A 26,451-nucleotide genomic window follows, 5' to 3' on the forward strand; every position below is an offset into this window, starting at 1 on the left:
TCAACACAGAGGATCAAATCTATCCCTAGCTTCGCAGTTACCAAATGAGGTCTCTCACGAAGAGGGACAATGAGAAGCCGGGGCCCAAATTCTTTGGGCCATTCTAGATACTCCAGCGAGTGATAGTCTTCACCTTCCGACTTGAACTCCCTCCTAGGTTTTGGATACATCTTGTCTTGCACGTTTATATACGAATTTAACATTTTATATCACCAGGAGAAATTTGACATAAAATTATATATAAATAATGTGAACTTGCTGAATCCCCTTCCACTTTTTCACCTAGGAAAAGAGTCTGTACATTTCCTTGACATTTTCAGATATCTAGTCTAGCCGGCCCAGTAGGTACTCCACTTGGACCTCCTTCGTCAATGGCATAATCCAATCTCCATACAGCTCAGCCACCAACCTTGGGTCAATCTTGTGGGCTTGAGGCTGCCCATTGCTCTTGCCCACAAACTCCTGCCCAAAGATCCTCGCCTTTGTCTCCACCCTGTCCATGACTGCCAGCTCCACCGTCTCATAAGTCAGCAGCTGCATTATCCAGTCTCCATCCTGAAAGTCAATGCTCAGCGGTAAAAAACCCAACCCATAAAATTTCAAGACAGCCAATGGGAACAAGTTCAGATTAGCTGCCTGATTTTGTATGGCGGGTGTGAAGAGATCTGGGGAAGCCTGGAACTTGGCCTCTGCCACATACTTGCCGTAGTGTATCCGCCTCGAGAGAGCCTGTAGATTATGAATAATTATAATTAACATGTTTTGGTTTCATTTGGTTGAACCTTGTCCATTTACTGTAAAAGTCAACTCCCACCTGCAAGCAGATGGTGTCGCAAACAGCGGTTGAACCGCAGTTGCCGTCGTTCCCTGGTTTTACTAGCTTTGGCAGGAGGCTGCCAAAGTACATTCCCCAGATCTTCTTGTTTATGTTTATAGAGTCGCCAATCGGATGAAGTACCTGGAAAAATCAATCAATGACATGAGAAGTTGTGTTCGGTATCTATCTTGATGATGATGATGATGATGATGATAATGATGTCCAACAAGTAGATTATCCGATGACAAATTAGTCACCATCATGGCATTGCTTCTTCCTTGTCTCACCACTGTCAATCATCGTCTTGTCATTAGACTTGTACCAAAAAATAGATGATGAAGACAATGAGGATGATGAATTCATCATCGTCTGCCAATCCTAATGAGAAGTGTCAATACCCAGTTGCTCCCTAAATTAGGAAGTACCGTATTTTGACGATGAAAAATAGAGAGAAAATGGCGGTAACAGAGATAAAAAAAACACAGAAGAGCGGAATTGTAAAAAAATTAGGGTGCGGCATTAGTGATGACGATGGCAATGCTGTGTTGACAAGGTCCTTCTCATCATCGTTACCGTTAGTCAAAGCCCAGATATGGATGATGATGGTGAATTCTTTTCATTGACATTGTCATCAGGCATCCAAAATTCGTCATCCTCCTTGTCTTAGTCATTATCCCAGAAATCCAACTGTCAATGAGGGTTTCACCATCATTATCTCCAATCCACTCATAAATGACCACGCCAATGGCAAAAATTGAGGATGACGATGATGCTGATGATAAATTGATCATCATTGCCCAACCTTAATAAATATCTAAACATGGGAAGACAGACGGATGGAGAGAGATAAACAAATGCAGGAGTCAACCTTTGGGTACTGCATGGGGGGCAACATGGGTTCTGGTAAATCATCACCAAAGAAAGGATGCTCATCTGGGCTCTTGTATCTACCAACCTGCATTATAATGAAGCGTGAAATCGATGTATAAACATTTAAATATCGTTTATTCCTCTTTTTTCAAAGAAAGAATATACCTGCGCATGAAGTCTTTCGGTTCCTCTAACCATGAACTCCACTAACGAGCCTTGGAAACCATCCATGTTGAACACATTGTGATTGTAAGTATCAGGATTAAAACAATATTGCGCTCTCTCCAATAGACTAAAGATTATGCTATCTTCCTGCCGAATCAAAGACTCTCTTATGCTATCCAGAGTCAAACTTTGACTCTCATCCACCCTCTTCTTCTCAGACCTGTAATAAAATGCGACAGGACAATTTCAAACTGTTAACAAGAGATGTTAACACACAGGCCCAGACGAGCATTGAACAACGGAAGAAGAAATGTTTAATTTCTTCACAGTGTAATGGTTTTGTAATCCACTCATGGTTCCCAACAAATAGAGTAAGAAACATTGAAGAAAGGCAGAATTTTAGTGAATTACTGCATCCCCAATCCTCATTTCTGCACTCATTTTCGAAATTCGAAGGAAAATATGGGCGGATATTTCCCAGTGCAATGCACTATGATCAGTTCATGACATCTTATGAAATTTAATAAGAAACTACAAAACAAACAAAAAATGTAAGACCAAATTTTCCATCCCCCTTCGTCATTTTTACGTCATTTTGTAATTCGAAGGAACTATGGGAGAATATTCCCGGTGCAACAATGGTATGTAATCAGTATATGATGTCTTCTGAAATGGAAGAAGAAACCATTAACTAAAAACTAAATATAACAGAAATAGTGTATATGCATTCGCCGTTAACCAATTCGAAGAAAATATGGCAGAATCTTCCCAGTGCAATCGCCTATTCTCAGTTCATAACGGAGTTTGAAATGGATGATGAAACTATTCAACAAAAGCTAAAATTTAAGAGAACTGGGGTATCCTCATTCGAAATTTTCCTCAATCAAATATTGATTCCTAAGCAATCAGCCCACCCTTTTCCCCAAAAAAACCCCAAATTACAACGATATAACAAATTAGCGCGACTCGACCCGACGAAAACAACTCAAACGTCGAGAATTCGCTACCCCGTGAAGCTTGCGGCGAGATTCTGTACAGATTGAACCCGCCAGTCATTCTTCGCCGCGAGCAGCAATTTCCGCGGCATTCCGGCTGAGATTTGCCTTCCCGCCGCGGGAAACCCGGAGAAACGGACGACCGAAGCGCAGGGGGGAGGTTGCAGAAGCTTCAATTCCATCGTTGACAAGCAATTCGGACCTCTTCCTGTAGATCTGGAGCTCTCGAGCGCTGTTCTTCGACGCCGCAGAGCAGAGAGGAAGGAGTAGGTGAAGGTTTGGTAGGTATGGTTTGGCGGCCACAGAAATTAGACCGTTTTAACGCTTTTCTCTTTCTCCATACCATTTTTAAACTTTTAAATTATTTGCCAAAAACCTTCAACTTGTCACTATAGTTCCGGATCGTCCGGGACGTGGACGATGGACAGGACGGGACAAAGATATTACTATTCGACGTCCGGATTTTTCAACTTCGTCCAAACTCTTCCGTCCAGGGATTCGTCCTTTGAAGAAAAAAATCGTCAGCATCCCGACATTGCCAGTTTCTTCCCATCCGGAGAAAAACCGTCCCGTCCCTTGTCCCGGACAAAAAAAAATCACGTTTTTAAATTTTAATATACCTTTCTAAGTTTTTTTAGGGAAATATTCTAGGTTGCATGATATATTTTCTTATAATTATATATTTACACACTCTGAGAACAAAAATACGAAATGAGATAAATGCTCACTCTTTCTTTTTATCGAAGGCATACATCTTTTGGGGAGATCTAGCAACAATTGATTCACATAATCATACCTTAAGGTACTCTAACAAAGTCTATGGATATGTGACCATGTGCATTTTATGTACACCATCGTGCATACTTTTGCTTCCTGTTATGCGTACGAGTATACTTAAAGATGCTCCTCTTCTTGATTTAATCAGAAATAAATTCATGGATATTAACAAAAATATGGATTATTTTCTTTTTTAAGGAAATTTTCAGTCGTAGCATGCATGAAATGAATATTTTTAAGCTCGTGTTTTTATGTTGATTGATTTATCTAATTTTTTAACCTACCAAGTCAAAAAAACTTTAGGCTAATAAAAGTAAATAATGATTTGGCAAAAGCATGAATGCAATGATACTAATGTAGTAAATAATAATAAATGGAGAGATGGACAAAATGTGAAGGAAGAGTGCATGTCATAGTCACAGAGAAGTTGAGCTTGGCCTGTGTGCAGCTATCAGTACCAAAATAGCATCCAACAGGCTCAAACAATCTGGTACAAAGCAAAGGACTAGTCGCCGATGCACCAAGGCGCCTGTGGAGTTGCACAGGGTGGTCGGCCAATGTCAAGGTTTAGGGCTGTTCAGGCCAAATGCTACAGAGACAGGCCTGGAGCTGATTGGATATTACACTTGTTGGACAAATGATGGATGACATTTTCTGACAGATGAAGGAATGGGACTGAACGGACGTCCGTTCAGTCATCCATCCACAACATTTCACTTTGTCATTATCACAACTCCTTCATCATTCCCACTTTCTCTTTAATCATGTTGGGTTCTATAGGCCTAGACTTGGATGAACAGAACAAAACGATGCGCATCATAAGACTTTTTGCGAATTGAACGGCATCGACAAAAACCATTAAAACGACGTACCTTGCACGAATCTCATTCATGATTTCTTCGATCCCGGAGCGAGAGGAGTCAAGCTGCTCAAGTGTGCAGCCTCTAGACGTATCCACGCGGTCCTCGGCGCGTCAGATCTCCTCCTTCTCGTTGACGAGCCCTGTTCTTTCTCTGTCGGCGTCGTTACGTCGTCCTGATCGCATCAGGGATGGAGAGGGGGTGTGGGGAGAGTGGAGAAGAAGGGGAAAGGCCCCTGAACAATTCTGGTATGGGTGAATTTTGTTCAGGGCCTTCCCCTATTTATACTAAGTGGGTATTTTTCATAAAAACCCCCAAAACTAAGTATATCTTCCAACGTCCAAAAGACCATTTGCGTGTGACCTCTAGGCCCATGTATCAGTCTAGTTAACGACTCTAGTGGCCAAATAACCTTTATTGGCCTTCCAAATTAATTAACTATATCATCATATAGATTAATTAATGTCGGATCGATTTAACCCAATCGATAGGTCGAGACTCCGACACTTGGGGTGCCAAGCTACACCTTGTGTCCTAGAAGATACAAAGGAGTGTGTATCGACTCACTCATGGAACCTGTTCATCATCGGTTACCGTGTATGTATAATCCCTCATCCACTTGACGTTCCTTGGACGACTTAGGGTATGGTCAACTGTCAAACCCTAATTGATCATCCGAGTTAGTACTGATGCATTCGGAAATCATCAAAAAACTCTTCTCTGATATTTCACTGTCTTGGCCAAGGACTTCGTTGCATTGTCTTCCTTGAGCTGTCACCTCTTATACCGAGGGTGGACGATCCCATCTTGACCACTTAATCGCCTTCGTGTACTTCTTGATGTATCCAAACTAAGACCGTTTAGAATCCCATGATTAGAGACTCGTTGGCCATAGCCAAAGTACAACCGTCCGTCCACAAGACGTCTTTGGTGTCTCAGATCTAAGGACCACTTATACAACCGTGATGTGAATAAACCTGATTGACAGTTCGGTATAATACCATTCAGGGATTCATACAGATCAATTAAGTGAACTCTTTCCACTAAAGAGCACCCACTATCTATCCTTAGTGTCGCCACACTAATGGCTACAGGACCGGCCATACTCATCATATGAGTGAGGCTAGATAGTGTTATTCTATCCGGATACTTCGATGTCCTTCTCGCGTATCCTTTGAATAGGAATGTTTAGAACACATGCTTAAAGACTAGTGATCTCCGTATTACGATCTCATCATAATTCACTAACTCCGATCATGTGTTCATGGACTTCATTATACGCATCACACATGCACTATAATGAATATGTTCTATTAATGAATATGGAACGAGATGTGGAATGTGTGATTGGCTTGCCGGCCAACACAGAAAACGTAACTGATGAAAGACGTATGGATGACAAACTATACCAGTTAAAGTTATTATTCTTCATCCTCGCCAGTTGTCACCCCTTTCTGCCCACTTCATGCCACCCCTCGCCACTTGTTGCTTGCTGCACTTTGTATGCTGCTAGCTGTCACTGCACATTGCCCACTGTCATTGGCGTTCATCGATGCTCCCGCCCGGGCCATGCCCACTGTCGTCCGCCATTCATTGTGACCTCTTGCTCCCTTCTCTCTTTATTCTCTATATTATTGTACTCTCCCTCAGTCTCTCATCCCTCTCTTTTGTTTACTTCTTTTCTCCTTGTTTGTCTTTTCTTCTCTTTTCACTATATGTCTCATTTTGTTTGTCTCTTTTCACCTTATTTTCACTATTTTAATCTTAGTTTCTCTCTGATGGAAAGCTGGACCCCTTCTCCAATTGTACATCTACTTCATCTCAGTCAGATGAAGTTTTTTGGACCCCATTCAGGAGTTTGTTTGCCTCTCACTATGGCAGGCACAGCAGGAGGAAGTTGTCTCAAAGGTGTTATGATTGACTTTGGAGGAGGATCTCTCTCCTTCCCACTTCAACATTGAAAGATCACAGACTTGTAAACTCTTTCTCTCTTATCTTCTCTCCCACTATTTGATAGCTTCTAATGTTCATATGACCTCTCCCTCACTATTGGTATAGCTTCTAGTGTATGTATGACTGGTAATCTTATTTCACTCTCCTTACTCTTACCTCATTCTTCTCTCTCATTTCTCACGCCTAGCAATCTTATTTCTCTCTTCTCACTCTCCTATGTTTCATCTTTTTCTTCTCACTTTTATCTCTCTTCTCGATATTCTAATTCTTCTCAATCTTATTTATGTCTTCTCGCTCTTCTCTCACACTTCTCATTCTTTGCAAACTGCATGGGTGCTTTTCCCCCTTCTTAGAAAAGAAATATTTTTCTTAGAAGAAGTCCATGATCTCTGGTGCTCTTTTTATCTATTTATTCAAAAATACTTGAGGAAAAAAGGGATTTGTCTTTGTTTGTCACCGTTGACTATCAGCTTTTGCATCCTCCTCTACGTAGTGATTATATGGGTTGTCATTGAACCAATCTTATCGAAAGCCACCTGAAAAAATAGAAGACACTATGACAAAAAAGACATGATCCAGGAAGAAAGAAGTTAAATCAATAATGGAAAAAGATCATCTTTCTAAGGGAGCTAGTAAAATTACAGAGTCTAGTGCTGACAATGTGTTTGCACAACATGACTTTGAGCAACATCATTAAGCAATGGAGGTAGTAAATGATAGTAGGACTTGCCTTGAAGGGCCAAGTAAAAATTTGAGAAGATCACCTAGAGCAAAAAGTGTGGAGTGCTTCATGCTAGTAGACAACTTGAAGTACATATATGAAGTATGCAATGGTATTAGCTCTAGAAACTAAGTGATGTAGTAAATGATAGTAGGACTTGCCTTGAAGGGCCAAGTAAAAATTTGAGAAGATCACCTAGAGCAAAAAGTGTGGAGTGCTTCATGCTAGTAGACAACTTGAAGTACATATATGAAGTATGCAATGGTATTAGCTCTAGAAACTAAGTGATGTAGTAAATGATAGTAGGACTTGCCTTGAAGGGCCAAGTGAAAATTTAAGGATGCATCCTAGAGAAAAAATTGTCGACTGCTTGATGATAGTAGACAACTTGAAGTGCATATATGAAGTATGACGTGGTCTAAACTCTAGAAACACTTTTTTGCGACCTCTACCGATAGTTCATCGTAAGTTACATGATAAACTTAGAGGCATAGTGATTCACAATGATCTGTTGTAGAACTGTTTTCTAGCCTGTCGCCCACAAAAAAGTATTATATTGGCATCACTCCAGAGGAGGAGAAGCAGGAAATTTTGTGGCTTATCATCTGTAATGCACTGCCATGGTCATTTGCTGACTAGGAGATTCAATTGACATATCATATCGACATAGTGTGACCTCCCTTGGGGAGGCAATGGCTTGAGTTCGTGAACTTGTAAAAGCTATCTCTTGTTCGCTGATAACATGCATTTTTAGTAGCCTAATATGACCATATTTACATGTTTATTTGCATTGAATTAATTATATATGTATGTTATCAAGCTTTAAATGATTAAATTCATTTTTAGAGTGATATTCTGAATTTTCTGCATTTTAATGTATTTTGGGAGATTTTTCTGACATCAGATTCTGAAAGAAAACAATGTTTTGAGTCAGAATAAGGTTTCTTTGGAATTTTTTGACATTAAATTTGCAAAGATATGATTTTTCTAAGTCAAATTATATATTTGTATTTTTTGGGCCATTATTTTATTAATTTTAGAATATATTTTGGGTTTTTTTTACTTTTCCTGGAGCAGGTGACGTGGACCAATTACAAAAAATGAGCTATTTTTCAGTAGTAAATGTGTTTTGTGGCCTGACAATGAGATGATTAAAATATTTTTATTTCTCTCCCATTTATCTCTCCTTGGAATAGCCAACAATGATGGTCGAGTGACGTGGCATTACCACAGAGTGCCACATGTCACGTGGGGGTGCACATGTACACTTGGCGCATACATGTCACATTTCTATTGGTTTAGAAGGAGAAATCGTTGACATGGCATGATGTCAAAATCTATTGAACAATATATTTCAATAATAAATTATCATTATCCTTTTTTGTCTTTTTCCTGCGACGACACATGGCGCGACAAGAGCAGCTGATTGCCGATGTCGAGGAGGAATCTCAATCAATCATCGCATTTAATGTCCAGAAGATAAAAACCCTAACCGAATGGCGTGACGATGTTGACGAGGACAAGGAGAGAGAAATATTTGAATTAAATCGATGGTTAGAAATCACCCAACTTCTAGGCTTCATATTTGACGATCCAGAACTCGGATCGAGCTGAAATTTTAGGGGCAGCTTCATCTTTTGATCCTCTATCAATCCAATAGTTGGATCTATAAATTGAGCCCCCATCTTTGTAGAAAGCATCTTTTAAGATCACTTCCTCCTAGTGAGGCTGATTGAAGAAAGTGAAGTTTTGAAGGTCCATCAAGTGTTCCTTGGTTTCTCTAGTGCTTGGGAGGTTCGCCAAAGAAGTGGGGGGTTGATCTGAAGCAGGAAGATGTGGTGATTAAATGCAATTGATAAGCCTAGAAATGGTGTGAAAAAATGCAAGTTTAATTTTGTCGTTTGGATTTAAGCTTATGCAATAAATTTTTAAAATTCCCTTTTTAAAAATATTGAAAATATAGAATGAGAAAGGGGTCAATCCACGGGGAGGCAACTGTCCTCAAAATCTGAATCTATTTTATGGTTCTAGGAGCCAGAAATTGTATGAACTAATGGAATGCTTCATAAATAGATGAGAGAAGGGGATCAAGTAACTCGAACCTTCTCCTGAAGATGTAGATCACCTGGATGAATGATGAGAATGATTGTAGTATTTAGGGATTGATCCTCTTGAAAGGATCGATATCTAAGTGAAGAAATGGATGGAAATAAATCCTACCCCTTCTTAATATTGATTCTCCCTTAAGGGAATCAAGATCTTGAAGGGAAACTGAATATAAGTGCTAAAGAAGATGTAGTCACTAATAGATTCAATCTAAATGAGATCCTAGAAATGGTAGATGACCTATCTAATTCGTTTTCGATTTTAGATTGCACTCTTGAACTAAGGTGATGCTCTCCCCTCAATAACTCCTCCTAGATCATGAATATTTCACCCATTCTTGGTGTTTTGGAAAAAACAAGAAGAAAACCAACAGGGGAACAAAAAACTCACCATATTAACTCAAGAACTGCAGAAAAATTTGACTCTAAAAGCTTGTTGTGTCCTCCCTGGTCAGCTAGGGTTGGGGCAAGTTAAAAGTGGTTTCCCCCCTCTTCCCAACATATTTTATAAATCCCTCTAATAAATTTTAAGAGCAGGACAAAACAAAACTCCCCTCAAAATTTCAGGTTGATCTGACGGTCGGATCTTGAAATATCAAGGTTTCAATTTTCTTGAATAATGGTCATTGAAATTCTTCATTTTCTCTCTCCTGCAGTTGTGGCCAGCTCATCTTGCCTTCCGCGTGAAGGAAGGAATCTTTCTGCAAATCTGGTATTGGAAAATGTGAGAAAATATAGAAAAAGTCCAGAAAATATAAGAAACATCATTAGTAATTACAAATGAGTAGTCTTTGCCTTTTGAAATTAATTTTTTCATCAAATCTAAAGTCAAATAAATCTGTACAAATTCCAAAAAATCTGGAAAAATCATAAATTCACACTAAAGGCAATTTTAATCATTTTAAATCATGATAACATGCAAATATGGACATTTAGATGCATATATTTAGGATTATGCATGATATTTCCATAATAATTTGCATGAGAACATGGAAATATAAAATACTTTGTTTCCCTTGAAGGTGGACAACTAGAGGAATGACAATCCTAGAAGGATACGGTGGTCGTCATAGTTTTCTCATACTGTGTTGAATGTAAATATATCATTACCTAACATTCCTATTCCACCATGCCTAATTCTGAACACCCATATCACTATCTAATTCTTCCTTACATTCTTTATTTTTTATTGCCTCATTATCATTACTGTCTTATTCTTACTTTTGTATACTAAGCGTTGGATTCTTTGGCCATGATTGAATGTTTGAAAACTACTTTCATGCAACAGAAGATGGGGTTCGATTCAAAATCTATAAATAGAATAATAAATTAATTATCATATTACCTTATGGAAAATTTCCTTCACCCTTGACTTATTCCTTGGAAGAGTGACTTCAAGCTTTTCACATGCCCAGCTTCTAGATGTATCCATGTGATCAAGGGACTGTTGGATCTACTTCTCATCTTCTCTAACTCTTATTGAGTACTAGTTGATCTTCTCATCATTAAGATCTTCTAATGGAGTGAGTGGAGTGGAAGAGAAAGAAGAGACCTAGGTCTGGCTGGCATGGGCATCTAAAATGGGTGCCCCCTCTATGTATACTTATTGAAGACACTTTTCATAAAAGCCCTTATAAATTTAAATATATCTACCAACGTCCATTTATCTTATGTGTGACCCTTTATATGCACACATATCATTCTAATGAATAACTTTAGTGGCCAACTAACACTTATTGGTAAACCTTTGTGGTGGATGATCATCCGAAGGAGTACATTCAGATTTGTCATCAACCACACCGTGTAGCAGAAGCCGACGCAAAGAATCTGCATTTCCGGTATCAAGCCTGACGTCGGGTTCCTCTTCGGTGCTTCTATATTGCATGATCATGTGTTTCACGACAGTATCCGTTGTTTTATTTCCCTCTACCTTTCGGCAGGCTCCCCTACATGTGCTCGGGCCTCCCCATGAATGGTGTTTATGTTTTGTCTTAGTGATTCACTCTGTACCTTTATGGGGGGAGTCCATTTGACTTCTTACCCCCTTAAAAAGTGGCCCACTAGGATGTCCATAAAAGCCCCTCTCTACTATAAGAAGAGAGGGGAGGGCGAACGTGGGACTCGCGCCTTGTTTTGAACCAGTTATCGCAATTGTTATGAAGTTAGTGTCTCTTTGAAAGAAAGGTAGTTGAGTTGTTCGTGAAAGAAGAACCGTGCAGATCTAGCGTTTCCACCCCATCAGTCGGCCTCTTCTTCCTGGGATAGATCGTTTGCTTGTCTTCTTGTTAGTACTCTTTGCGGGGGAATTGCGCGTGTTCGACAACATGCTTCATCGATCCATGTTTTTGGGAATACCGACGATATTCCGACGTTAAAAGATCTTCGATCGTGGGTTTGCCGACGCATGTTTGAAGATCTTCTTTCGGGTTGACCATCTTCTACCGTTCGAAGATAGTTGGACTCTGCCTCAGCCAACTCCAACTGTTCCGATCTTCGGTGTCATTGGAAAATCCTTGTCGTGGCCGTTTAGTCTTACGCGTCCGGAAGAATCCAGCCATCATCAACGTCCCAGATCGACTTAATCGTCGACGATCGTTGGAAGTTACGCCGCTACACAAATTGTATCTTCACCCATTGTTCTCCTACTGGAGGAATATCCCGGGCGGGGCCATTCGAGAGTTACGGTGCATGTATGCCTTGCAACAAGTCAACGAAACCAGAATCGGTTGGCGATTGATCTCTTTTTCAGTGATCCATCTTGCGCAGAATTTTTCCTTACTTTGGATCAGGCTTTTTCCATCTCCCGTGCTGTTGATACATTCGAGTGTATCATTTTTGTGGACCTGGTACTGCTCGCACGACATTCTGTTGGTTCATGCTGGCCCCTTGGCGATGCCAAGAATTCATCATTTTCACACCATCGTGCACGATCTGAATGAGATCCTGGTATTTTCTCGTCATCGATCAGGATTAATCCACGGCAGAAGAATCGCCCCTCGCCGACCGCCGCCAAAGGTCATGTCCCTTCCGTTAAATTACATCTTTCAGTGCTGATTTTCTACTGCTCCTCTGCCTAATTGTGCATAGGAATAGCCACCATGCTCATATTAGTTATTTTCTTTGACGGTGTGGGATCTGTCGTTCACGTCGATGGTGCGGATATCAACCTATAAATTGATTAATTAAGGATCAATTTAACCCAATCAATATGTTAAATTGAACTCTATAATGGAACATTTTTCATCATTTGGTTACCATATATGTATAATCCATAATCTACACGAGACTCTCAAATGATTCTGGTATGGTTTTTTTTCAATATTTAATATGTCATTTAGTTAGTACTGATACATACCGGGTTACTTATACATACTTGATCATTTTATAACATCTTCTCCAATATCCTCACTACCCTAGCCAGGGATTTCATGCAGTTTCTTCCGTGAGTCAATCTCCTCTTACATTAAAGACCAATGGCTCCATCTTGAACACTTAATCACTTTTGTGTACTTTTTGTTACATCCAAGCTATGACATATTTGGATCCCATGATTAGGTATTCGTACATTTTGGTCAAAATCGTCCATACACAAGATATCCTTGGTGTTTGAGGGCAACGGACAACTCATACGACCGGGACATGAATCAATTTAATTGATGTTTAGGTATAATATCATTCAGGATTTCATACAATTCTGTTTAGTGAATAATTTCACTAAAGAGCACCCACCGCATGTCTTCACTGTCTCCATACTAACGGCCACGAGATCACCCATAATTACCATATAAGTAGGATTAGATGTCCATCTTGAGTATCCATTTAATAAAAAAAATTAGAATACATACTTAAATGCTAGTCATCACTCTATTATGATCTCATCATAATTCACTATGTCATTAAATGTAATCAGGGACTTTAGTATAAACATCACATGAGAATAATAGTAAAAAATTACATTCATTTGAATGAACTTGAACAAAACATGGTTGTGTGATCAGCTTGAAGACCGCATAATATCCATCAGCAAGGTCATCTAATTAATCACTTTTCATCTAATATCGTATTATTATCTTAATAAATCATTATATTTGCCGTTATAAATCTAAATTCAACCTATTTCTAATGCCTAGAATCCAAGGAGATACCCATGATTTCATAGGTTTACTCTTGATTAAGTTGAAAAGTTTATACATAATAGCTGACCAAAGTGAAATCATTATAATGATAAATTTGAACACATTTTTTTACTCTCTCAATATGTACAAGGATGTGAAATGGGATATTTTACAAAACATGTATCTACTATGTTTTTCCATTTATTTGTTGGTTCTATAAATTTAGCCAACAAGTGTATGACAAGATAGAATTTACTCGCTGAAGCAGCTCTCTATTCCACATTTATTGGAAACTTCTTACTTTCTTTGTATAAGTTTGATAAATATTATCATATAATCCTTTGAAGGACAGAACATAATAGATTAAATCTCACTATTAGGGGCACCATTTACTTAGGTTGTAAGCTTATACTGGAGAAGTCATTGTAAGATGTACCTTAGTATTATATCTTAAGGAACCCGATCATAAAAGATTAATGGCGCATACATTCTAGAATTGTTTTTGTTGAATTTTCAAGTAGAGTTTTATTTCACTAAAGATGGAATTATTTATGTACCTATCATAAATATATTTATATTATTCAAACATGTTTTAAAAACCTTCAGAAAACATATTCTAAGGATGATAAAGTCACTAAAATAAAAAAATTCATGCCAGAATCCATATTCCAGCTTTTATTTAAATGATTCAATAATATAGCTATGACTGTTTTTATACATGATTCCAAGGATCTTCCTCGTATTAGAACTAGCTATCAAATAGGTTGATTCATGTGATGCTAAAGACATATCGTAGATGTATGATTATGCTTTGCCTTAAGAGTCCTTAATCATGGGTTTCCAAATAGTTTTTGCACAGATGGTGAAACAAGTCATAGATAATATAGAAAAGACATATCAGAGTTTGTGGGGTCAATATGGGATCCTATTTTCTTGGTATGAGAGGAGACAGATTCAACAAAGATGATTCGATCAAAACCTTGTCCGATAAAGTGGAAATATTTATAGTATTTTTTAATGATTTTTGAATGCATCAATAATAATAAAGATGACCAATTAGGTTTTGACTATCGAAGATGCCCTAAATAATTTCAGGGGTGCGTAGAGGATGAGGGATAATGTACACACTAATAACTGGCCATGACTAATTAGGCTTTGGCAAAGGTGGTTGATGAACTCATTTTTAACTTCAAGAGTACATGATGTATCTTGGCACCCCGTGTTACCAATTTGACCCATCTATTGGGTTAATGAATTAAGTATTTATCTGATATAGGGTGATGCCGTACGACGGCGGTGTCGTCGTTCGAACGGGTATCGAGACAATGCTCTGATACCAATTTGATGGCGGACGTCGTCGAGGACGGCGTCCTGTCGTCACCGAGTATGATGGCTCGGTAGCAAAGATAGGTAGTGGTATCGAACGTCAGCGGTGTAACTATGACGTGACGAAAGATGGGTCCTACGTGTCGTATGTGCAGGCTCTAACTCGAGGGAGGCGCTGAGCTCCGAGCTTGGACGGGGTCGCCGAGTGACGGCGATGGTGGCCTCTCAAACCTCGTCGGAGCGACGAAGACGTCTACGGCCGAACAGAATCAATCCGTAGGCCTCGCACGTAATGTACAAACTTGTCCATACCGGTAAGACACTCAATTATGTCGTTGTTTTATCTCAATTGCCTCTCTCACCTACTTAGCTTGAGCGCAGTGGAGTCAAGACGAAAGAGTATTGCAAGGAATAATTAACGAGCGAGCGAGAGGATGGCGTACCTCATCGTCGGTGTGGCTCGTCGTGCAGAGAGTCATTGACGATTGCGGTGGAAAGGCGCCGGAGAGCTAACGGTGGCTCGGCGGGCGATGGTGATGTCGGAACGCTAGTAAAGGAGCGGAGGAGAGGAGACGCTGGAGCGTCCACGGAGGTGAGGCGGCTCGAGCAACTGTGCTGGAACCTGCCGGAGCTTACGCGCGCAGGTCAGCCAAGGGAGTGGCAATGATCCTTCACGTGCGGGAGCAAGGAATCCCGGCAGCGTCCGGTGGCCGGAGGCGGCCAAGCCGTCGCGACCCGGAAATTGGCCACTTAAGCTTACAAAGGTCCATGCCCTGATCTGGCAGGATCTGGTTTGGCAGCCAGCTCGTTGGTGTTCACCGGCCGTCAGCGAGGGAGGGAGATCGTCAAATCCTCCCCTTACTCCCCTTCTGGCGGATTCTTCCTCCTGGCGGTGCACGAATTCGGCTGCTAAGATCGGAATTGGGATCGTGGGACTTTCTTCACGGAAGAAGGGCTGGATCAGAAGAAAAGGAGGAGTCGAGGGTGGGAGATTGTCAGATCCTTACCGTTATCTCCTTCTGGCAGATTTCTTCCCCCCTGGCAGCTTCAGCGAGCTCCTCTCCTTCCCCCCTCTGATGATTTCTCTCGAAGGAGGAGGGGGTGGGGTGAGACCAAGACAATAACACTAAACTTCAACTTGTTAGTTCCTGGTCTAAGGACCTAGGGTGCCCCCCTCTTTCCTTATAAAGGGGGAGGTCAAATGGGGCCCCTAAGTGGGTCAACAAGGGAAAATTCAGGTCCATTAAAGGGGCCTTTATATAATGGTCCCCCCATTACAAATAGAGGGGAAATTGAAAAATATAAAAAAAATGTGAAAGGGCTAGAGGCCCCTCCCCATGACGATGAAAACGGGTGTAGACGGGACGCGTCGTAGTGCGACGAAAACAGGACGACGAGAGCATAAAAACACAAAACATGACAAAGAAATGGTGAAAAACAAAAGCGATGAACTAGCATATTTCACCCAGTTGTTGACGACGACGGTGGGCAGCGCGGACAGCGTCGTTGACGGTTCGAGATGGTGTGCACCATCATAGAGCTTTAGGGATAATAGAGTCATTAATTCTAATTATCAGCTATCTATGATCCAAAGTTCCCAGACATCTATGAGCAGATTGAAGTAAAAACATAACAAATAAATTTTATAATTGAAGAATCTCTCTAGTAAGTTGAACAATCTTAAAATCCTTCGACATCAATAAGTTTTACTCAAAATCTTAAAGTGAAGTAAATACATAGTTGAGGATATTAAAGAAACACTGATGACATTGAAAATGAGGTGCCGGACGGTCGAAATATCAAAATAAATTTTTAGTATCTAAAAAATAACAAAGAGTAAACTTGTCGATCATATGTAATATCAAACTAATAATTTTATGATAACTCAATGAGTATCTTCAAGAACTACATTGAGATGAACTGTGACAGATTAGAATTTTAAGAATCCTGAAGAAGGATCATCGCCCAGGGACTCAGTAAATTATTATATTTTATAAATAGAAAAATGATTTTATGGCTGAAAATCATTCTTCAACATTAATCCGCTCATGAATGTTAAGGTAAATGATTTTACTGAGAGTATATTTAGCTTACTGAGAAATAAATCTCAGATAGCTACAGTGGTCAATATCTAAAATATTGATCGCATAGTATTATCTTTCTGGGCTACTGAAGATAATATGAAAAATGATGCAATTTGCATCATATTACACTTTGAATCAATTAGATTTCATTTATATTTAACCAGTTAAGTCAATCTACCTGAAAACTGGTCAATGGATGAACAGGCAGGCTGATGTCATCTGAAAATCTTTGTGCTTATTTTTTGTTTAATATACTACTTGGTGCTGAATCATCTCAGTTAGAATCAGGTCAGTACTGACCTCATTCAAATCATTAGTTGAGAAGGTAATTCAATATTATGATGAATCAGTATCAAATCATTAGTTGAGATGATGATGTTTGTCCTATGATTTCAATTCTACCATAAGGCATAAGTTGAAAACATAACACAGGGTTCTTCATCATCGTTTTTCACAAGACCATCCAGGCTGAGCAACTTCCAGATTAAGCTTTTGTGGCCCATGTTGAACAACACCCTTTCTAACTTCAAATCTTTTCAGAGAGAGATTCTATTTCGTGGTCAATTTCTCTCCCTATGCAACAAACCACACTGCCTCTCCCATTTTCAATATAGACTGAGAAACTCTGAAGAAAATGAGGATCAACATGAGTACCAATGAAGAGTTGCTGTCATGAGGATGATTGGAGAGAGACCCTTCAAAATGGCCAGCCCACAGGGCAGTTGTACCCTGCAGTAGGGGTGAGCTTGACTAAGCCTGCTCCATGAAACTCCCCCCTTCCTGTATAACCCTCCCACACAAGGGGTATACTTGTGCCATTAAAGTGGGCTCCACCCTCTTCACACTCCTGGGTAGATCCTATTGGCGGCGCCCAAGATCATCTCCCCCCTCTGGCCGCAACACCCTGATGCTGGCCGGCGCACCACCACCTAAGAAGTTGCTCCAATTTGATGACCGGTGAACGATCCGTGATGGCACCCGGTCGCTGTCCTCGCCTCCGGATGCATCATAGCCATCACTTGTCGACCTCGACAGCCCGATAGCTGCCATTTGAGCCTCAAATCCCCGAGGGCCTTCATGCTCCGGTGAGGCCAGGCTGCTGTCAGGCGAAGAGGCGGCAATTCCGGTGCCACCAAAGATCTCACGGGTGGATATAAATGCATTCCTTGCTTCTGCCTGGAGAGGGCCCAAGCTTGTGGCCGCTTCGTCGAGCCGCCTCTTGCTGGGCCTGGTGGGTCGCGCCACCGGTTGCATGGTGCGGGACTTGCTGCGGGCCTGGGCTGCTGCCTTGGAGACCTCATTAGCGTCAAGCCGAGCCAGAGTCCATGGGCTGATCTTGACAGGGGGGTTCTGCTTCTTTGTTGGTTCCTCTGAGGGACCTGCCCTTTTGTTGCCCGAGCTTGCGCCAGCGGCAGCAAATGGAGGCACAACGTCAAACTGCAAGGTTTGAAAAGTAAATAGAGTAAGTCGAAGAACTGAGCTAATCAACATTACCCAGATGAATAATCAGTGGGATAATCTGTAAAGAACGGATTCAGAAGAACCCTTGTTAGTCGTCAACGGAATGCAAGGGGAAAAAGTTGTTTCATTTCCGAAGAACATTACCAGGAATCCCAGTAAATGGCAAAAATTTCATACATCTTTAAATGAGTTTCTAAATCAACGATTAAAAAGAAAGTGACTACTTCTAAAAACTGAACATCATCGTTACCCAGGCAAATAGATGGTCGAAAACTCTGTAAATGGGAGAATATTTTGAAGAACTAAGCTAAAACTCAGTTTATCCAGCAGATGAATCTGCGAAAAACATTTTTTCCATCCCCAAAGAACTTATTTCTGATGAAAAAATATTAACAGGAATATTCCTGAAGAATACTAGCAGGAATTTCAGGATGGAATCCAAGTAAATGGGAAGAGATAAAAATTTTAAATGGGCTTCTAGGACAACAATTAGGGTTACCGAGGTGAATAAACGGAGGGCAATTCTGTAAAGAATGAATACTTAGAAGGGTTGTCGAATGGAAAACATTTTTTTCCAATGCAGAAATCTAAAAAACCAGGAATTTTGAGAAGGGGCGACTAAAATGACATGGGAAATCCGTTTTTTTCAAACATCAAGGGGAAAAAATAAGGTGGGTCTGGAGGAGACCTGGTCTTCGAGGAACAGGCGAGGCGGAGTGCACCAGTTACCCCGCCGGAAGTTTGCGATGGAGCTGGCGCTGCTGAACCCAGTAAGGGAGCTGAGAGGAGTCATCTGGGGACTCTGCTGGCCCACCAATCCGCCCTGTTCCTGCTCTCTCAAGGCCACAATATAATCGTAGGTGCTAATTCCCTGCCCAGATTTCAGAAAAAAAATAGCATTCCAATAAACAAATGACAAACATACAGAAAAATGGAGGTGGAAGACAGGGGGGGTTGAAGGAGTTCACCTTCTTGATAAGGAGAACGTGAAAGAAGAAAAGCTGAGCAATGGGCAGTGCGGCGACCATGGCAAGGAAAGAGCATGAGCTCTGGATCAATAGGAAAAAGATCAACCGTGGATCCAGAAAAAAAGGTAAATTTAAAACCAAAAATGTGCAAGTTACATAGAATAGATAGGGAAAAAAGAAAAATATCAGATTTATTCATAGAAAGAAGAGAGATTAAAAAGAGTTCAGAGTCAGCAGACGAAACCTGAAACATCACAGTGGCATATGGCACTAAATAATGACAAATCATGTATTCAGATAAAATGGTGAAGAAGGCACATATGACATATAGGGAAAAATTGGAAAAAAGACATCATGTTTATGCGTAGAAAATAAGATAGAAAGAGAGCACTGAGTAGAGGCATCACACAACGTCGAAGTTCACAGATGAAAAATCAATCGGGGATTCAGATAAAATGCCAACAAACGCAGAAAAGGAATAAGAAATATTCAAACACAGAAAAGGAGAGAGAGAGAGAGAGAGAAGTTCAGTGTTGAAGAAACATACCACCACAATGACAAATGGCACCAAAGAAAAGCTACTTCCAAGCTTGGCCGCAATGTCAACTGAGAACCGATTACGCTGGAGGAAGCAGCGGACTAGAACTAGAACCCCGACCGAAAATTGCAGGATGAGCTGTCAAACACAGTAAAAAAAGGATAAAAATATTAAAATTTTGCGGGATGGGCAAACTAAGAATAAAACATCTAGTTCAACTGCTTAGATTGGGATGGAATGATTAGTTTCAGAATAAGATCCATACTTAAAATAATTAAGGATCCTTAATTCCTAAATAATTTCTCAATATTGGACACGAATTTAGGAACGAAAATACAGGATGCAAAAAGGTTTACAATAATCTTCCGGAATTTTAAAGAGAATATCGTATTCAGTCACTTCATCTTATACGGTATAAAAAACGATAAGGTAAAGTTTTTATTCAGATTGGTAGAATATTGTCCCAGAAAACTCAAAAAAACAAGAATCTAGAGCGGACCAAGAGGAGCGCCGACATCATGAGTATGAAGAACCTAGAGTAGTTCTTCTTCCCAATGCAGTTGTTAATCCACTGCAAAAAACAAAAAAGGGGTCAGAACAGGTTAAATAATGTAAAATTTGATGTCATTTAAAAGGAAACAAGAGAGACGCTTGACCCTGCAGTGATGATCAAAGCCATCAACGCACTTGTCACAAACTCTGCAGTGCTTGCTGTACTTGTGAACCTACAAAAATTGCAACAAAATTAATACCTCGGAAAAGGTAATAAAACATGCTAAGATGTCAGGATTTCAAAAAGATAATAGGACTAAAATTATCACAATAAGATGTCAGGTTTTCAAAAAGATAATGGGACTAAAACTATCACAAACTAAGATGTCAGTTACAAACCTCAACTTCACATAAACTGCAATAAAACATGCCCTCCTCGCTAGCTTCTTGATCAGGAGAGTGCTTGCGGGACCGTGAACAGGAACAGCAAAGAAAAGCACCAAGAAGAGAAAGGATTCCCCTTGTAGATTTCTCCTCCACATTTTCTGTAGACATGGGTCGATCTCTGATCGACTTGTCACCAAAAGCAACGGAATTAGCTTTCTTCACAGAAGAGGCGAGAGATTCGACTCCCTCTGTTGATCTCCTCGATCCCGTGTGTCTCCTCTGGCTTGCAACATTCAAATATTTCTTCGATTTGAAAACTCCTGGATCTCCTGGATCCATTGCTGCACACCAGATGTACAGGAAGAACACACATGCAACCTATACATAGAATGCAGGAAGGGTCAAATTAAAAATTTTATTTTTTGAGGGTAAAGCCAAAATCTGGACTATGAAAACATTGAATGTGGAAACCGAAACGGATGAAAAGAAAGAATTAGAAAAATATCAGCTTCTAATGACTGTTACAGATGACAAAAAATTGTCTGGGTAGGCAGGGTCAGTATAAAAATTTTCATTCTTCGAATGTTGATAAAAGTACCAAAAAAACTTGGGAAAAGTTAAATGTTGAAGTTTTCAAACCTTTAATGAGAAAAATAAAATGCCAGGAACAAGAGAACTGGTGAAAAATATAAGCTTGAAAGACTAATGAATTATCTGGAGTATATACTATGATGAAAATTTTAATTTGGTGGGAAATAAAAAAAGGCAGAAGTGAAAACAGTTCAGACGATGAGGTTTTCTTTGAAAAAAATCATGTTCATGGGAAATATGCTGCATCAAGGATTATCGATCACCCATAAGTTTTAAACTAGAAAACTAGATTCCGAATAAAACGGCTCATAAACAAAGAACACAATTTTCATCTTATCAGAAAAAAGGGCGAGGAAAGGTAATGTAGGAGAAAAACCCGCACGATAATTCATATCCATCTTTCAATTATACCTGTTGCAACATTTCAAGGATGAAACAGTACGCTCTTAGATTTCAGAATTAGTTAAACAGCATCAGATGGAGATTATAATGAGAAGTACGGAGGGAAAATGAAAAATTCCGCATTGTACCAATCACAGAATAGTACATAACAGTGAGAGAAATGATAGAACTCATTAGATAATCAGACGAAGGAATGCAAGGAGAGAGATGAAACAGAGCATGCGGCACTATATGAATCACAGAATGATGCATAACGGAGAGAGAGAGAGAGAAAGAGATAACAAGAAATTGAACCAGCTCATTGGATTGAGGGACATGAGCAGAGATAGACAGCAGATAGTGGAAAGATAAATGAATACGTTATACTAGAGCACAACTTACTGACCAGAGGGGTGTAGATTGCCGTCACAATGAGCTCAACCTGCTTCTTCCCCACGAAAGGAACAAAGAACACATAGAATGCAAACCCTAATCCAAGAAAAACAGCAATGGCCACGACCTGCAAGAAGAAAGCGTCAGAACAAAGAATAAAGAGAAACAACAACAACAACGAATAAAAGAGACGAAGAAGAAGAAGAAGAAGAAGAAAGAGAAAGAGGGAAGAGAGAGAACACCTGGAGAGGATGATAAGGCAGCTGCCATCCGTGCTTCCTCATCTCGACTGAGGTCTCTTCAGGGATAAGGGAAATGGGTTATCTCCAGAGATCCACAAAATCCCAGAGAAAAGAACAAACAAGACCAATCCTCCTCAGATTACAAAGAAATAGCACGGGAATCTGCTTCCAAAACCCATCTCCAAACTTCAATCTCCAAGAGATAGGGGAAATGGGTTACGCCAGAGATCCACAAAATCCCAGAGAAAGGAACAAACAAGACCAATCCTCCTCAAATTCCAGATAAACAGCACAGGAATCTGCTTTCAAAACCCATCTCCACGAGATACGGGAAATGGGTTATCGCCAGAGATCCACAAAATCCCAGAGAAAAGAACGAACAAGACCAATCCTCCTCAAATTCCAAAGAAACAGCAGTGTAATCCGCTTTCAAAACCCATCTCCAAACTTCAATCTCCAAGAGAGAGAGAGAGAGAGGAGGGGTTTGAGAGTGACTAGTGAGTGCCCTCGGAGAAGGGAAAGGCGAGGGCTTTTTCAGCAAATGCAGAAGAGGCCCGGGTAGGTGCGCCCAGTAAATTGAAGAGGGTGATTATCTCTCTCTTCTCTGACTCTTTTGCCCGGGTGGTAAGCGCGAAAGATCGCGGCTTTATCTTCCGACTTGAATTCCGCTGCCGACCCAGTTCATCACTCGGCCTCGGAGGAGCAGAGTTCGATCTGGGTCTGTGCTTCTCCAAGGTTTAGAGAGAGAAAGTGGGAGATACGGGCAGGAGATGCCCTTTCTGTAGGTTGCGGTACAGGCCTCAAATTCCTTCTTCTCCACAGCTTTGGAGGCGCCAAACAATTGAAAAGTTTACGGCCTGAGTAGCCAGGGCCCCCCGTAAATGCCTTCTCTTCTCTTCCCAATACGCCGCTAATAATCGAGCTCCGCTGCTACCACGCATTAAAAGCTCCGCTGCAACGTCCCTTTCTTTCGCTCTCTTTCTTACTCTTTCTTATTCTCTCTATCTATCTCTCTCTCTCTCTCTGGCAGATAGCTCTATCTGTCTCTCACTATCTCAGTATATCTATCTTTATCTATCTATCTCTCTCTCTAGTATTTATCTCTCGCTGTCTGTCTTTATATCTCTCTGCCTCTCACTGTCCCCATACATCTGAATCTATCGCTCTCTTTTTATCTTCATCTCTCTCTCTCTTATATCTCTTTCTTTTTCACTTCATTTCTCTCTCTTTTTCTCTTCTTCTCTCTCTCTCTCATATCTCTATCTATCTCTCACTATCTCTCTCTTTTTCTCTTCATCTCTTTCTCATATCTCTATCTATCTATCTCTCTCTTTTTCTCTTTGTATCTCTCTCTCACTATCTCTCTCTTTTTCTCTTCATCTCTTTCTCATATCTCTATCTATCTATCTCTCTCTTTTTCTCTTTGTATCTCTCTCTCACTATCTCGCTCATATCTCTATCTGTCTCTCACTATCTCTCTCTTTTTTCCTTCATTTCTATCTCTTTTTCTCTTCTTCTCTCTCTCATATCTCTAACTATCTCTATCAATCTCTCTCTTTTTCTCTTCATCTCTTTCTCATATCTCTATCTATCTCTCTCTTTTTCTCTTCATCGCTTTCTCATATCTCTTTCTCATATCTCTATCTATCTCTCTCTTTTTCTCTTCATCGCTTTCTCATATCTCTATCTATCTCTCTCTTTTTCTCTTCATCTCTTTCTCATATCTCTATCTATCTCTCTCTTTTTCTCTTCATCGCTTTCTCATATCTCTATCTATCTCTCTTTTTTTCTCTTCATTGCTTTCTCATATCTCTATCTATTTCTCTCTTTTTCTCTTCATCTCTTTCTCATATCTCTATCTATCTCTCTCTTTTTCTCTTCATCTCTTTCTAATATCTCTATCTATCTCTCACTATCTCTTTTTCTCTTCACATCTTTCTCATATCTCAATCTGTCTCTCACTATCTCTCTTTTTCTCTTCATATCTCTCTCATATCTCTATCTTTCTCTCACTATCTCTCTTTTTCTCTTAATCTCTCTCTCTTATATCTCTATCTGTCTCTCACTATCTCTCTCTTTTTCTCTTAATCTCTCTCTCTCTTATATCTCTATCTGTCTCTCACTATCTCTCTCTTTTTCTCTTAATCTCTCTCTCTTATATCTCTATCTGTCTCTCACTATCTCTCTCTTTTTCTCTTAATCTCTCTCTCTCTCTTATATCTCTATCTGTCTCTCACTATCTCTCTCTTTTGCTCTTCATATCTCTCTCATATCCCTATCTGTCTCTCACTGTCTCTCTCTTTTTTCTATTCATCTCTGTCTCTCTTATATCTCTCTGTCTCTCAGTATCTATCTCTTTTTCTCTTCATTTCTCTCTCCCTTATATCTCTATGGCTCTCACTATCTCTCTTTTTCTCTTCATCTCTCTCATTTTCCCTCTTTGTTATTATCTCTCTCTCTTTTTCTCTCTTTCTTATGTTCTCTCTCTATCTCTCTCTACCTTACTATCTCTCTCCCTTTTCACTCTCTGTCTCTCTTTTTTCACTCTCTATCTCTATGCCTTACTCTCTCTCTCTCTCTATCTCTATCTCTCTGCCTCACTCTCCGTCTCTCTCTCTCTCTCTCTCTCTCTCTCTCTCTCTCTCTCTTCTCACTCTCTATCTCTCTCTCTCTCTCGCTCTCTCTGTCTTTGTCTCTCTCTCTACCTATTTCCATCCAGGTGACAGGATGACGGTTTCATCACGGGAGAGAAGGAAAAAGGGAACCATTGTTTCTCCTGTCAGGACAGCAATATCCCATTCTTCATCCGGATCTCTCTGTTTATCACCTTACAGAAGACAGAATAATGTCATAATCAGGAGAGAGAAAGAAACTGGAAACCATTATTTCTCTCTCACTAGGGTTTAATCTCTCCTGCCAGGATAATCAATATCCTTCTCTTCATCCGGATCTCTCATCTCCTTCCAGATGTCAGGATGATAGCTTAAATCTAGAGAGAGAAGCTTAGTCTCTCTCACTAGGGTTTAGTCTCTCCTGCCAGGAGAAGCTTAGTCCGCCCTTCATCGCCATCTCTCATCTCCTTCCAGATGTCACGATGATATTTTAAATCTAGAGAGAGAAGCTTATTCTCTCTCTCACTAGGGTTTAGTCTCCCCTGCCAGGAGAGCAGTATCCTTCTCTTCGTGCCCATCTCTCAACTCCTTCAAGATGTCACGATGGTTTTAATTTATCTCTCTACATTCCTCCCTCCTCCCTCCTCCCTCTTGAGAGAGAGAAGGATAGAGAAAAGCTTAGTCTCTCTCTCACTAGGGTTCAGTCTCCCCTGCCAGGAGAGCAGTACCCTTCTCTTCGAGACGTCAGGATGATGGTTTTAATTCATCTCTCTACACTCCTCTCTACTCTCTCTAGAGAGAGAGAAGGGTAGAGAGAAGCTTAGTTTCTCTCTCATTAGGGTTTCGTTTTCTCCTGTCAGGAGAGCAGTACCCTTCTCTTCATGCTCATCTCTTATCTCCTTCGAGACGTCAGGATGATGGTTTTGATTTCTCTCTCTACATTCCTCTCTCCTCTCTCTAGAGAGAGAGAAGGATAGAGAGAAGCTCAGTTTCTCTCTCATTAGGGTTTCGTTTTCTCCTGTCAAGAGAGCACCTCGATCCAACCATCAACGTGCTTTTGAACTCCATCGCCATTACTCTCCTCTCCAACCATACTGACAGTATCCTCTCTTTCTATCTCATGTTCTCTCTCTCTCTCTACATTCAATTACCATCCCCTACCATAATCTTTTCGTCCCCGCTCTGCCTCGATAGAGAAGATGGGCAGAGGGGCAGAGAGGCAGACAGGCCAAACATACCCTCTCATCACATGCTAAGATTCTCTCTCTCTCTCTCTAGACCTCTCTCTCTCTAGTCACTCAGTCCATCGTTCTATGTTCTCTCTCTGCATTCCTCTCTCCTCTCTCTAGAAATCAAGTTACCTTCATAATTAACTCCTATCCCCACTCTCTCTACCCAGTAGCGACATCTCTCGTCATCTGACTTTCTCTCTCCCCCTGCTTCTCTTTGTCCGTTTTCTCTCTCTCCTACCACTTGGTTCTCTCATTCGACGTCTCTCTTCATCTGGCTCTCTCTCTCTCTCTCTCTCTCTCTCTCTCTCTCTCTCTCTCTCTCTCTCTCTCTCTCTCTCTCTCTCTGTTTGTGACTCTCTTCGCTAG

At 40.4% G+C, this 26,451-nt stretch overlaps 2 protein-coding genes across 2 annotated transcripts; both read right to left on the bottom strand.

Moving 5' to 3' along the window:
• Positions 1–222: 222 nt before the first annotated feature.
• CM1 (chorismate mutase 1) lies at positions 223–3,154 on the bottom strand. Its single transcript, XM_078580019.1, has 6 exons — positions 2,860–3,154; positions 1,853–2,072; positions 1,686–1,772; positions 815–958; positions 637–729; positions 223–555 (listed from the first exon to the last, which is right to left on the bottom strand). The coding sequence occupies exons 1-6, from the start codon at positions 3,027–3,029 to the stop codon at positions 325–327; spliced, it is 945 nt and encodes a 314-aa protein (XP_078436145.1). The 5' UTR covers positions 3,030–3,154; the 3' UTR covers positions 223–324.
• A 14,260-nt stretch (positions 3,155–17,414) lies between these two features.
• On the bottom strand, positions 17,415–23,154 carry LOC144706478 (DHHC-type zinc finger family protein). The gene is made up of 9 exons (XM_078579453.1): positions 22,242–23,154; positions 22,013–22,126; positions 20,647–21,012; positions 20,412–20,480; positions 20,255–20,326; positions 19,765–19,893; positions 19,218–19,298; positions 18,938–19,120; positions 17,415–18,225 (listed from the first exon to the last, which is right to left on the bottom strand). The coding sequence occupies exons 1-9, from the start codon at positions 22,281–22,283 to the stop codon at positions 17,647–17,649; spliced, it is 1,635 nt and encodes a 544-aa protein (XP_078435579.1). The 5' UTR covers positions 22,284–23,154; the 3' UTR covers positions 17,415–17,646.
• Between the last annotated feature and the right edge of the window lie 3,297 nt (positions 23,155–26,451).

Source organism: Wolffia australiana, chromosome 8, assembly GCF_029677425.1.
Source record: "Wolffia australiana isolate 7733 chromosome 8, ASM2967742v1".
Lineage (NCBI taxonomy): Eukaryota > Viridiplantae > Streptophyta > Magnoliopsida > Alismatales > Araceae > Wolffia > Wolffia australiana.

Excerpts from the sequence above, each read along its gene's own strand:
- CM1 (XM_078580019.1), bottom strand. The coding sequence starts at position 3,029 with ATGGAATTGAAGCTTCTGCAACCTCCCCCCTGCGCTTCGGTCGTCCGT. Across the intron at positions 959-1,685 it reads CCCCCATGCAGTACCCAAAG|GTACTTCATCCGATTGGCGA; the intron begins GTTGACTCCTGC and ends TGATTTTTCCAG. Across the intron at positions 730-814 it reads GCGACACCATCTGCTTGCAG|GCTCTCTCGAGGCGGATACA; the intron begins GTGGGAGTTGAC and ends CATAATCTACAG.
- LOC144706478 (XM_078579453.1), bottom strand. The coding sequence starts at position 22,283 with ATGAGGAAGCACGGATGGCAGCTGCCTTATCATCCTCTCCAG. Across the intron at positions 19,121-19,217 it reads ACGTTCTCCTTATCAAGAAG|GGAATTAGCACCTACGATTA; the intron begins GTGAACTCCTTC and ends AAATCTGGGCAG. Across the intron at positions 18,226-18,937 it reads GCCTGTTCCTCGAAGACCAG|TTTGACGTTGTGCCTCCATT; the intron begins GTCTCCTCCAGA and ends CAAACCTTGCAG.